Source organism: Hemiscyllium ocellatum, chromosome 7, assembly GCF_020745735.1.
Source record: "Hemiscyllium ocellatum isolate sHemOce1 chromosome 7, sHemOce1.pat.X.cur, whole genome shotgun sequence".
Lineage (NCBI taxonomy): Eukaryota > Metazoa > Chordata > Chondrichthyes > Orectolobiformes > Hemiscylliidae > Hemiscyllium > Hemiscyllium ocellatum.
In genome coordinates, this window is record NC_083407.1 from 115,371,203 (window position 1) to 115,385,473 (window position 14,271).

Here is a 14,271-nt window from a genome sequence, read left to right on the forward strand (position 1 = left end):
CAGATGGAGTTCAACCCTGCCAAGTGTGAGGTTGTCCATTTTGGAAGAACAAATAAGAATGCGGAATACAGGGTTAACGGTAGGGTTCTTAGTCAGGTGGAGGAACAGAGGGATCTTGGGGTCAATGTACATAGATCTTTGAAAGTTGCCACTCAGGTGAATAGAGCTTGTAAGAAGGCCTATGGTGTATTAGCGTTCATTAGTAGAGGGATTGAATTCAAGAGTCGTGAAGTGATGTTGCAACTGTACAGGACTTTGGTTAGGCCACATTTGGATTACTGTGTGCAGTTCTGGTCGCCTCACTTTAGGAAAGATGTGGAAGCTTTGGAGAGGGTGCAGAGAAGATTTACCAGGATGTTGCCTGGAATGGAGAATAGGTTGTACGAGGATAGGTTGAGAGTTCTCGGCCTTTTCTCGTTGGAACGGCGAAGGATGAGGGGTGACTTGATAGAGGTTTATAAGATGATCAGAGGAATAGATAGAGTAGACAGTCTGAAACTTTTTCGCCGGGTACAACAGAGTATTACAAGGGGAGATAAATTTAAGGTGAAGGGTGGAAGGTATAGGGGGGATGTCAGGGGTAGGTTCTTTACCCAGAGAGTGGTGGGGGCATGGAATGCGCTGCCCGTGGGAGTGGTAGAGTCAGAATCATTGGCGACCTTTAAGCGGCAATTGGATAGGTACATGGATGGGTGCTTAATCTAGGATAGATGTTCGGCACAACATCGTGGGCCGAAGGGCCTGTTCTGTGCTGTATTGTTCTATGTTCTATGTGGAGGTCGCTGACCTGCCAGTATTTATTGCTAGTCTGTGGGTGGCCTTGAGAAGGAGGTAGTGAGCTGTCTTCTTGGAATAAAGAAATTCCTAAGTCAGGATGGTGACTGGCTTGGAGGGGATCTTGCAGGTGTTGGTGTTGCCAGGTATCTACTGTCCTTGTCCTTGCAGATAAAGCAGTTGTGGATTTGGAAGATGTTGTCTAAGGATTTTTGGTGAATTTCTGCAGTGCACACTGCTACTGAGCATCGGTAGTGGAGGGAGTGGGTGCTTGTGGATATGGTGCCAATTGAGAGGGATGCTTTGTCCTGGATGGTGTCAAGTTTCTTGAGCGTTGTTGGAGCTACACCCATCCAGGCAGGTGGGGAGTACTGTGCGCATAGTCTCTTGCAACAAATTGGTTCCTACCAGAGCTATTGGAAGTAAGTAGTTTGTATATTTCCTACCACCTGCATCATTTATGAGGAAAAAGAAAATCATTACAGTAGCCACTCTACATCTTACACCAGAACAAAATCAAAAATATCAACCAGGGAATTCATACAGTGACAACATAGGTTGTGCAATATCATCCTCAAAATCAAAACATCAAACAATTGCATTCAACAGAAACATTTTTATTTCATTTTGTTTCTATTCAGATTATTCTGTGAATCCACTTTCTGTGCACGGGTAATAGGTCTTGCTGTAAATGCAGTACCAGTTTACACAGATTACAGACCAGCAAACACATTTCTAAGTGATACAGTTAAACACTCAGTTGTTACTGAAGTCTGGCAAGCTGCAAGCTTTACAGTATTCTTTTAATTGCTTGACAAAGCAAGCAAAAATACCAGCATCTAAACGCCACCAAACAAGAATCACAATTGAACAAGTATATTTATAGAAGGATAAGTTCCATTGGATTAATGAAAAGAAGAGAATGAACAAGAACATTAATTCACTAAAAACTGAAGAGGATTTCAGTTGCCTGGCATATTTTCAATGTCAATTTTAAGATAAAATAGCAACTTACTATAACCCCAGAAAACATTTTGAAAAATGTGTGCAGAACTTAATGAATTAAAGTAGTGAGCAATTCATAATACTTCTTCATATTGAGTATATTTTGGAAAATAAATGTTTATTTGCTCTATACTACTAGCTCTATCACAACGCCCTGTGCTATTAGCCAGTCATTCAGAAAAGTGTCAGCCTTGAAGACAGGGAAAGACCGATTGCTGACAAAACCAGAGGAAAAGCATGGCCAGTGCAAGGTTTTTTTTCAAACAAACCAGTTAATTAACATTACTGCTTTGGAAAATTGGTTGAATGTGGATCACTGCCAGGACCGTTCAAACAGCAGCTACTCACCATCACACATTTGCTGCCAACAGACTTCATATGGTCTGGCATATGTAGTTGCACAAGTATGATTTCAGACTAAAAGCTCTGCACTGGGCTTACACTGCAATAACACATCCCAAGATATTGTGTGCTGAGAGTTCAGAAACCATTCTTTCACAGATATTCCTTTTACAAAGGAATTTTTACAAAGCAATATTTAAGTCATGCAAAAAAAGCCTTCAGTTACTGGACTGGAGCACTTAAAGAGTAGAGTACTAGGTAGAGTGAAGCTACTCATCACAACCTGTGCATCAGCATTTTTGTCTGTGTCCTTGGTTCATAACAGAAACATGCATTAGTTGTTTTACTGGAGGAAGCGAGTGCATCACATCTGACAATATGCATTGATACCATGGTTGAATCACACCTCAAACGCAGGGAACTTTGCCTTTTTGGGCTGCAGCAAGTCAGCAAGGAAGTAAATAGTTCCTGCCATCCCTTCAATGAAATAGGAAAAAAGAGATTATTGAAGCTTAGTAACAGACAATCAAAAGACAAAAATTACTTGAGCAAAATACTTGAAACTGGAAATCTGAAGTAAGGACAGAAATGCTGGAAATAATCAGCAGAAATGGTAGCATCGAAACAATACATGGAAGGAATTAAGGTCCATCACTATCACTACAGAAGGAGTGATGAGACAAACCAGTGGGGTTAAAGGAAGTAAGTCCCCTAGCTTGCATCCTAAAAGAAGAAGCTACTGAGATAGTGAATGTATTTGCTATAATTTTGCAAAAGTCCTTGAATTCTGGAGAAGTACCAGAAGATTGGAAAATTGCCAATGTGACAACTTATTCATAAAGGAATGGAGGCAAAAAGCAGGTAACTGGGCCAATTAACCTAACATCGATTGTTGGATAAATGTTGGCATCATTTATCAAGGAAATAATAGCAACATATCTGGAAAATCATAATCTAATCAAGCAGAGTCAATATAGCTTCATGAAAGGGAACTCTATTTGTGTTTTTCAAGCAAGAGTCAACCAGGAAGATAGAGGGGAACAAGTAGATTTGTTATGTTTGGACTTCCAGCCAGCATTTGAGATCGTAACTCACAGAGCTTAAGTCATAAGATTTTGCGAGTATTACATTGGCATTCATAGAGAATTGGCTCATGGACAGAAAACAGATAGTGTGGATAAGGGTTCTTTTTCAGTTTGGTAACATGGGGTTCCACAAGGATCAGTGCTGGGACCACAACTATTTACAACATATATTGATGACTTGGAGGAAGGAAGCGAATGTCCTGCAGCTAAATTTGCAGCTGGCACAAAAATATGTGTAAGGGCAAGCTGTGAGAGGGATACAAGCAGTTTAAGGAGAGAAACTGATAGGTAAGTATCAGGTAAGTGGGCCAAAAGGTGGAAAATAACTTGTAATGTGGGAAAATGTGAAGTTGCGCATTTTGGAAGGGAGAACAAAAGAAATTTAATGGGGATTTAAAAATTTAAAGAAAGAAAAATAGGGAGCTGCAACACAATGGGACTCAGGGGTACTTGTACAGCTGGTATACAGGAAGGTGAATGGAATGTTGGCTCTTAATTCAAGGGGTTTGGTCTATAAGAGAAGGGAAATCTTACTGTACCTGTATAAGCTGCTGGTGTGACTACATCTGGGGTACTGTGAGCAGTTTTGGTCCTCTTGTTTATGGAAAGATATTATTTCTTTGGAGGCAGTGAAGGTATATTCGGATGATTTCTGGTATGGAGCGAGTGATTTATGAACAAAGACTAAACGTTTGGAATTCCACTCATTGGAGTTTAGAAGAATGAAAGGTGATATGATTAAAACATATCGGACTCTGAAGGGGTTTGACAGGAAGGGCTTGACAGAGTACGTGCTGAGAGGATGTTTCTACTTATGTGAAAGTCTAGAGACTAAAGGACATTTTCAGCTCTGATCTCCAGCATCTGCAGTCCTCACTTTCTCCTGAAAGTCTAGGGACTAAAGCACACAGACTCAGAACAATGGAATGCCTATTTAAGAGTGAGATGAGGAAGAATTCCTTGTGTGTATTTAATGCTGAGATAGAATCTTGATTGGTAGGGGAATTAAGGGTTACAGATAAAGGACAGAAATTCTGTTCACGATATACAATAATGATTTGGACAAAGGAATTGAATACCACATCTCCAAATTTGCAGACGACAGTAAGCTGTGTGGCAGTGTGTGCTGTGAGGAGAATGCTAAGAGGCTGCAAGGTGACTTGGACAGGCTGGCTGAGTGCGCAGATATTTGGTAAATGAATATAATGTGGATAAATGTGAGGTTTTTCACTTTGGTGGTAAAAACAGGAAGGCAGATCATTATCTGAATGGTGGCAGTTTAAGAAAAGGTGAGGTGTAACAAAACTTGGGTGTCATGGTGGAAAAGTCACTGAAGGTGCAGCAAGCAGTGAGGAAATCTAATGGTATGTTGGCCTTCATAGTGAGAGGATTTCAGTATATGAGTGGGGATGTTTTGCTACAGTTATACAGGTCATTGGTGAGGCCACATCTTGAGCATTGTGTGCACTTTTCATCTGCTAGTCTGAGGAAGGACATTCTTGATATTGAGGGAGTCCAGGGAAGGTTCACCAGACCGATTCCTGGGATGGCAGGACTGACATATGAAGAAAGACTGGACCGGCTGGGCTTGTACTCACTGGTATTCAGAAGAATGAGGAAGGACCACAAAGAAACAAATAAATCCTGATGGGACTGGACAGGCTAGATGCAGGAAACATGTTCCCAATGTTGGGGAAGGCCAGAATTAGAGTTCAGAGTCTAAGAATAAGGGCTAAGCTATTCAGGACTGAGATGAAAAAGAACCTATGGAATTCTCTACCACAGAAAGCTGCTAGGGCCACTTCATTAGATATATTCAAGAGGGAACTGGATGTAGCCTTTGCAGCTAAAGGGATTAAGGAGTATGGAGAGAAAGCGGGAGTGGGATACTGAAATTGCATGATCACATTGAACGGAGGTGCAGGCTCGAAGTGCCAAATGGCCTACTCCAGCATCTATTTTCTATGTTTTCTATGTTTCTACAAAAGTGGGTGTGAGGAATGCTGAATCAGCCATCGTTCTATTGAATAGCAGAGCAGGATTAACAGGCCAAATAGCCTACTCCTGTTCCTATTTCTTAAAGTCTTATGGTCATCTGTGGAGAGAGAGCAAGAGACAGCGAGATAACACATCTAAAATTATAGCCTGGATTTTGACAGTGGAGGGTGGAAACTGCAGTAGACTAACAAATGCAAACCTTTTTAATTTGTCAGCTGGAGTGAGACCTTCATTGAGACGCAGTCTGTGTGTAAATGTACTACCCTAATGCCAGCACGAGCTGATGTCATGCTGCTTGAAGTAAGTAGGGAAGTAACGGTGTGGTGGAAATGTCACTGGAATGGTAATCCTGAGGGTCAGACTAAAGCTCTGGGCACCTGCCTTTGAAATGTACCACAGCAGATGGTGAAAGTTGAATTAAGTTCTCTCAAGAGAAAGGTATGGAGGATGGTGAGATTTGTATGGAGCATGATAATATGCTAACGCACTTTGAGATCACAAAAGAAGTTTGTGATCCCAGGTCCCCAGGGCCGAATGGTATCTATCCCATGTTATTGAAAGAGACAAGAGAGGAGATTGCTGGGGCCTTGACAAAGATCTTTGTATCCTTATTAGCCATTGGAAAGGTCCCAGAGGACCAGCGAAGAGCTAGTGTTGTTCCTCTATTGAAGGAAATAGGGATATTCCAGGAAATGATAGACGAGTGAGTATCACATTAGTGTTTGAGAAGCTATTGGACAGAATTCTTAAGGATAGGATTTACACACATTCAGAAAAGCATGGCCTAATTAGGGACAGTCAGCATGTCTTATTAACTTGATTGAATGTTTTCAGGAGGTGACAATGGTGATCGATGAGGGTAGAGCAGTGGATGTGTCTAACTGATTTTAATAAGACTTTTAACAAGGTCCCTCATGCTATGCTCAGCCAGAAGATTAAGGTGTACAGGATCCATGGTGACTTGGCCACGTAAATTCAAAATTGATTTGCCCAGAGAAGGCAGAGGGTAGTGGTAGAAGGGTGTTTTTCAAGCTGAAGGTCCATGACTAGTGGTTTTCCGTAGGATACCGTACTGGGACGCCTGCTGTTTGTGATATATAAAAATCACTTGGTTGAAAATGTAGATTGGTGGGTTAGTAAGTTTGCAGATGACACAAAGATCAGTGGAGTTATGGATAGTGCAGAAGGTTGTTAAAGGATACAGTGGTAGACAGATCAGTTGCGGATATGAGCAGAGAAATGGCAAATGGAGTTTAATCCAAATAAATGTGAAGCGCTGCACTTTGGGTGATCAAATGTTAAGGAAAAGTATAGAGTTAATGGCAGGATCCTGAACAGCATTAATGTACAGAGAGATCTTGGGGGTAAGTCCACAGCTTCCTGAAATTGGTCACGTAAGTAGATAGGGTGTTAAAGAAGACGTGTGGCATGCTTGCCATTATTGGTCAGGGAATTGAGCACAAGAATCAAGATGTCATTTATCTGAATTTGGTTAGGCCACACTTTATGTGTTCAATTCTGGTTGCCAAACTGCAGGAAGGATGTGGAGGCTTTGGAGAGGGTGAAAAAGAGGTTTAGCAGAATACTTCTTGGATTAGAGAGTATGAGCTATCAGGGGAGGCTAGAAAAACTCAAGTTGTTTTCTCTGGAGTGGTAGAGGCTGAGGGGAGATTTGAAAAGTCTATAAAATTGTGAGATGCATAGATAGGGGTGACAGTCAAAATCCTTTTCCCAGAGTTGAAATGTCTAAGGCTTACACTTGTCATGCATTTAAGATGAGAAGGGAAAAATTCAAAGGTGTGAGGAGTAAGTTTTGTGTGCAGACAGTGATAGGAGTCTGGGACATACTGCCAGGGCTGGTAGTGGAAGCAAATATGATGGGGCTGATTAAGGGACTTTTAGATACGCACATGAATATGCAAGGAATGGAGGGATATGGATCAAGGGCAGGCAGAAGGAATTAGTTTAATTTGGTATCATGTTCAGCACAACATCATGGGCTGAAGGGCCTGTTTCTGCACTGCAATTCCATGTTCGAAATAAAATGTGGAATTAAAAGCTAACCAAATGGTGAGCATGTAATCATTCTTGATAGACTTGTAAAAAAAAGCATGTCCTTTAGGGAAAGAAATCTCCCAATCTTACCTGGTCTGATCTACATGTGATGCCAAATCTATAGCAATGAGGTTGACTCTTAATTGCCCTCTGAGGTAGCCTAGATAGCTAATCAGTTCAGGGCAATCGGGGTGGTTAACAAACACTGGCCTTGCCAGTGATGCACATATCCCATTAAAAAAAAGTCTTCAACTCAAAGGGAGGTGAGTGTTTTACAATCATTTTAAATACTTTGATAAACTTTTGAAATCTGTTGTAAATTTGGGTACTTCAATAAAACTGTTTAGTGACAGCTCTGGGTTAAATCTTGGACAGACTGCTTTGATTTTCAATAGGAGTTTCGAACCCTCCGACGATTTGAAAGACTTAAAACTATCAGGGAAAAGAGCAAATGGAGCTCCTATAGAATAGGTTCAGACCCTATCTGATATTAGTGGCATATAAATCTTTCTTCCCTCTCTTTCCTAGTCTAGAACTGCACTGTAAACTGTTTGCAGTCACTTAGAGGACTAATTCTGCCCTCCAACATGTGTTGAGAAATAATGGTGACAATCCTTAGCACACCACAAGCAGAAGCACTTTTGAAAGATGGCAGTGGAAAAATACAAGTGCTTTGTTGATTTTTGTTTCAATCTCCTTTTGGCCCAGAGTAAACAGCCAGCTCTGTTTCCCAACTTTTCCGCTGACAGCTTTGCATGTAATGTAATGCTTTTAACAGGTGCTTACTAGGGAGAGTATTCTACCTCAAGCGTTCATCTGAACTAGCCCTCAGATCATGTTGCCCAAACCGACAGCATCACAAGACCAACGATATATGACCAGAAGGAGATCATTCAGCCCATTTGTTTGCTCTGCAATTCAATGGGATCATAGCTAATCTGATAACCCTCGACTCCCTTACTGATTAAAAATCTGTCTAAAGCAGCTTTGAATGTACTTAATGACCTGCCTCAACAGCCCTCTGTGGTAAAGAATTCCATAGATTCACATAGATCTTTATCTCCTGAGGATAATATATGTTTCAATAAAGTCACCTCTATATTCTAACAAATACAGGTCCAATCTACTCGCCTTTCCCACATAAGACAGTGCCTTCATTCCTGAAGAAGGGCTTATGCCCGAAACGTTGATTCTCTTGCTCCTTGGATGCTGCCTGACCTGTTGTGCTTTTCCAGCAACACATTTTTCAGCTCAGTGCCTCCAAAGCCAGTATAAGCCTAATAACTGCCTCCAATGCCAGTATATCTTTCCTTAGATAAAAGGTTCACAATAGTTCACTGTTTTCCAAGTCTGGTCTGACTAGTGTCCTGAATCAATGGAAACAAGCATAACCCTGGGCAATCAGCACAAATTACTGATGCCAGTTTATAAAGCAGCCCAGCACGAACATCACTAAAGGTTGTTCCACAGCCCTCTGAGCCAAAGTGCAGTTGCCTATTACTGGTATAAATGTGCATGGTACAAACGGTGATGCTGTTCTCAGCATTCATCATTATTGGGACTGCTGCTTATCTGAGCCATACTCTATATAACTCCACACAGACTTGCTGAGTATTTCCAGCATTCTTTCCACACATATACTTTTTGTATTCTTGGCCACTCAGACTTCAGTTTCCCAATCTCATTTGCAAACTAATGATGGAAACCATTCATTCTTCACTTAATTTGGCTACAACTGAATCAGGTTTTTTCTTACTTACTTGAACAGCTCACTGCAAACTCTTTGACAAGTTCGAAGACAGGCTCTGAGTTCGGTTAAAAAAATCCATTTCATAAATTTACCTGTGGCAGCTATTAAGTCTGTCAGGGGTGTTGCAATTGCTACTTATGTTGACATGTCAGTAACTACATCCAGATTTAAGTACTAGAAATGTAACTTGGTCCTTCAAATTGCATTTGTTAGCATGCACCTCTGAAGAAAAACACCGGGTGGCAGTGCCAAATACATGTTTGTATTGAACAATGTCTTTGATGCATCAGGAATTTTGACAAACCTCTCAGAACAGCACTCAGCTGTCATGAACATCCTTTAGCTACTGCTCTACTCCTGAACCTCGACCTCTGCTTCCAACACTAATCAAAGAAATTGCCACTCAATTCCTTGGTGGAACTCTATCTACGATTCACTGCAAGTTCCCCTGAATGATAACAGAACTTCAATCAGGCTTATACTGTTACGGCTTAAGGTTAGAATCAGAATTTTGACATATGACTTTTTTGTCCTCTGAATTTATGCCCAGATAGGGCAGCACGGTGGCTCAGTGGTTAGCACTGCTGCCTCACGGCGCCAGGGACCCAGATTTCGAATCCCACCTCGGTGACTGTCTGTGTGGAGTTTGTACATTCTCCCCGTGTCTGCGTGGGTTTCCTCCCACAATCCAACGAGGTGCAGGTTAGGTGCACTGGCCATGCTAAATTGTCCATAGTGTTAGGTGCATAAGTCAGAGGGAAATGGGTCTGGGTGGATTACTCTTCGGAGGGTTGGTGTGGACTTGTTGGGCCAAATGGCCTGTTTCCACACTGTAGTTAATCTAATCTAATCTAAATGTTTGGGCTCCAGACAGACTGGTCAAGGAGTTGACAGCATCAAACTATCTTCAGATTTTGGCATCTTTAGAGCCTTGATTATTACATATTGATGCTAAATACTACGATACATAGTAAGCTGAGACATACTGTTATGTTATTGAACCCTATTCCCTACATGTACATCTCTTTTCATTCTAAGTCAACTGTTCCCACACTGTGCTATTTCATGCTCAATGGAGGGAGCAGCTCTGTGATACGACCTAGAGGTTGCTCCACGTCCCAAGGGCCTTGCATAACAGAAACCACTAGCAATGTGCCTTTCATGTAAAAGTCACCATGACCTGACTGAACCCCTGCTGCATTTGGTCATTATGTCATTTGGCTCTGGCCCCACCTGCTAACCAAAGCAATGAAAGAAATGCAGTGGGAAGTGGAAGTAGCATAAATTAAAAAATGACACTGAGCTGCAGAAAGAGATAATTAGGTCAATGATCAAAAGTGTGGTCAAACTGTAGGATGATGGAGAATCTTAAAAGAGGAAAGACTGCTGCAGAGGTTTAGGGAGGCAGTTTCCAGAGCATAAGGCACATGAAGTTGTATGCAAGATTTGTACCTAGGTACTTATACTTAAGGTGGTGCCATTAGAGGCAGCCATTATAAAAATGTTTCACTGTACTCTTGTATTTCTGTGTTGGCGCACATGTGACAATAAAAGATATTCTATTCTATTCTATTCCATGGGACCCAGGTGGTAGAATTGGACCCATGAAACCTCTGTCTTTCAAAATATAGATATTTCAAAATAGAAGACAGGCAACCTTAACAAGTTCCAAATGCATTTAAGAGCAATTTTTAATGTTCTGTATTTGTTCAAACAAAATTAAAGAAACAAAAAGGGCATGGATCATGACTTCAGCATACAAAAGCAAAATACAGAGTAGAACAGAGGTGAGATAACACGGGTTTAGAGATGTATTGGATGCATGGCCATGTTGGAGTCAGGTTTACACATAGTCTAGTTTGGCCTCAGGTAATTGCTAGGATAGGGATGGAGTTGGTGGCTAGGGAGCAGGGGTTCTAGCTGGAGCCAAACATCGTGGCATCAATATTTGAGTACTTAACTTAAGCAGCTTTCTGCTAAAGACAGTGGAGGGGTTGAGAGAGGCATTCGTGAGATAGAAATGAGTGTCAATGTACAGTGAAAACGGTCATTTTTTTCAGGATAATGTCAGTGAGCAGAAACAAATAGTTGAGAAACAGGTTGGGACCAAGGATCAATCCATGAGATGGTAGGAAGAGAAGTCTTTGCATATGGTTCCCTGACTGTGATCATAGAGATGAGAACGCAACCAAATAAGGACAATCCCCAACAGCTGGTTAACAGTGATAAGGTGAGGACTCTTATGATACTATGATAGTGGTACTTGCTCTGGACCAACAGGCCTTGGTTTAAGTCCAATCTGCCCCACAGGTATGGAATAACATCATTTAACAGGTTATTTTTAAAATATCTAACTGTGATTGAGGTGTTGGAGGAGAATGTTTTAATTGACTATGTCACGCTATAGTGTCCGAGAAGCAGGATAATCGACGTTTCGGGCCAGAGCCCTTTTTCAGGAACGAGGCTGATGAAGGGCTCCAGCCCGAAACGTCGATTTTCCTGCTCCTCGGATGCTGCCTGATCTGCTATGCTTTTCCAGCAACACACACTCAACTCTGATCTCCAGCTCACTCTCTTCCTATGTCAAGGCTACAGGCAGATCGAGTTCAACAAAGAGTAAGTCATAGAGATGTACAGCAGGAAACAGACTTTTCGGTCCAACTCGTCCATGCCGACCAGATATCCTAAATTTATCCAGTCCTATTTGCCAGCACTTGGCCCATATCCCTCTAAACTCTTCCTACTATATACTCATCTAAATGCTTTTTAAATGTTGTAGTTGTACCAGCCTCCACCACTTCTTCTGAAGGGTTAACCTTTGTCACAGTTACTCAGAAATCTGGCAACTTTGAGAAAGAGATGTTTCTCAAAGAGTTTAAATTTTGGATGGCTGGTCTTGCTCTACTCAGAACCCATTGCATCATCCCCTATTTCAGCGGGGCATGGTGGCCAGAATTGAGAAGACTTGGCCTTTATGCTGGTTTTGACACGGATTTGATTAGGACTTTTCACGGGAGGTGTATGGTCTTTTCAATGAGCACTTGAAGTAAATCGCAATAAGATTCACTCTCTTCCCATGACACAGTTCAGCACACTCCAGATAATAGTCACTCTCCAACACTGGGAGAAAGTGAGGACTGCAGATGCTGGAGTTCAGAGTTGAAAAATGTGGTGATGGAAAAACACAGCAGGCCAGGCAGCATCCGAGGAGCAGGAGAATCGACGTTTCGGGCATAAGCCCTTCTTCAGGAATCCAACACTCCAACACTGCTCAGTATATCCAGATAATGTTCACCCCTGGCACTGCTCAGCACACTTCAGACAATGTTGACCCCTATTCCTAATACTGTTATACTACTCTGTTCCTGATGCATGTTATGAGGTGATGGTGGAGAAGACAGGGAAGAGGGTTGTGCACTAGGTTTGTCTGGACTTTTTGTCACTCTTGTTTGCATTCACATTTCAACACCACCAGTCTCCAGCTTATTAATAACAGAATGCCAAAACATTGAGTATTATGAAGTATTCGAATTTGATGTCTTAATTATTATTCCTATAATGAGCAAAGTGGTACAGAAAAAGTTCTACCTTTAAAATAATAAGTGACTTTAAATGTCAATTACCTTCAAAGAGAGAAAAGGGACTATCTGGTGTTCTACAGCCATGTTTTCCATAATCAAAACACCATTCTGCAAACTGAAAGCCAAAAATCATTAGCAACAATAAATCCAACTTTACAGCTCTATGCATTTGTTAGCTTTAAAATGTGCATTGTTTGAATGATAACTAACAGAGACATCACTCTTACTACTCACCTTTGGATTTAGTTATCATCTCTTTAAAGATTAGGACATGGTGATTTTCTAAAACTGATCTCTTACTACCCAAGCACCAGCTTTCTCTAATTGCCAACATTCGTTACAAAAACTGCAGAACTTTTCTGGCAATTCACACAATGTCTAGCATCTGCAGAGCTACCACTAGAGGATACAGGATGTTGTGCTGCATAGAAAATATTGTGCTGCACTAATTCACCTGGATTATAGTCATCTACTCAAACTTCACTACTTTATGCTCAGGCAAATTCCAAATCTGCAACCCCTACCATCTATAAAGACGAGGGCAGAAGATGGATGGGAACACCTCCACCTGCATGTTTCCCTTCAAGCTACTCACCATTCTGACTTGGAAGTATAGCGCCTTTTTTTCCATCAATGAGTAAAAATCCTGGAACTCTCTCCCTGCGGTAAATGAGGGTGTTCCTACAACAAATGGACTGCAGCTCACCACCACCACCTTCTCAAGGGAGATTCAACATTGGGATAATAGATCGCGGTTTGGCCAAAGATGTCCACATCTTGTGAATCAACATAAGTTTTAGTCTAGATTAATTAAAAGCAGAACCATTGATCTACTTTTAGAACAGGCTACATGGCATTTTCATTGATTAACCTTTTTGCATCAGAGGATTTCTTCCCAATTGATGTGCTCTATGATTGCTGGAGACATCAGGTAACCCGATCTCATCCTCTATCACTGGCATCAGGAGGCTCAAGGTACTTGAAAGTGTTTACTTGCCCCTTCCACCAGTGGAAAAGACATGTTAGCCTTCACTGCAAATATACTCATTGTCATGGTTTCCTGCTGTGACATTTTGCACTCCAAAAATCAGACTAAATACCATCACCTGACAGCAAATGAAGAATAAGATCTTCCAGATCATTTTGGCAAAACACAGTACTGGATTGAACTCATATTCAGAGGGTTTTCTACCAAATAAGGAAACAGTATCAAATACCTTGCAAGCTCTGTACAAATACTTCTTGTCTCCAGTAAGATTGTACATAGCCAGGAATCCATAAGCATTGCCAGCAGGTCCATGGCACAGTCCATATCCTTTCTTTAACAGCCCTCTGTGCCAAATCACTTCTGCACAATCATAAGCATCTTGTAGATATCGTTCTTCTTTGAAAATCTATTTGCAAACATAAAGAGGAGTTTATAAGAATAGCACGTGGTATCAAACAATTATGCTGCAGGAAATGAGGCATTTCTGTTCCTTTAATGTTCCTCACTCTCCTCGAGATATTTGGGTGCTCTACCTCAGTGAAAAATGTTGAAAGGGAAATGTGTGGTTGAGGAGCAAAAGGTGGAATGAGCAAGCTCTGTCTGTACCCTGTCGCTCTATGATGTGAGCAGAGATTTTTAATAATACAACATTAGTCAGTATATGGCCTGCTGACCAACAAAACCAGGCATCAT

The 14,271-nt window shown here is 41.3% G+C and overlaps 1 protein-coding gene across 1 annotated transcript in view; it reads right to left on the reverse strand.

The window, feature by feature from the left end:
• Positions 1 to 1,375: 1,375 nt before the first annotated feature.
• The window catches only part of lancl1 (LanC antibiotic synthetase component C-like 1 (bacterial)), a 42,114-nt gene continuing 29,218 nt past the window's right edge, over positions 1,376 to 14,271 (reverse strand). The window contains exons 7-9 of the mRNA XM_060828109.1: positions 13,808 to 13,984; positions 12,633 to 12,705; positions 1,376 to 2,598 (exon numbers count right to left, since the gene is read on the reverse strand). Coding sequence (XP_060684092.1) covers positions 2,522 to 2,598; positions 12,633 to 12,705; positions 13,808 to 13,984 — 327 coding nt within the window. The 3' untranslated portion in view covers positions 1,376 to 2,521. The remainder of the gene's footprint in view (positions 2,599 to 12,632; positions 12,706 to 13,807; positions 13,985 to 14,271) is intronic.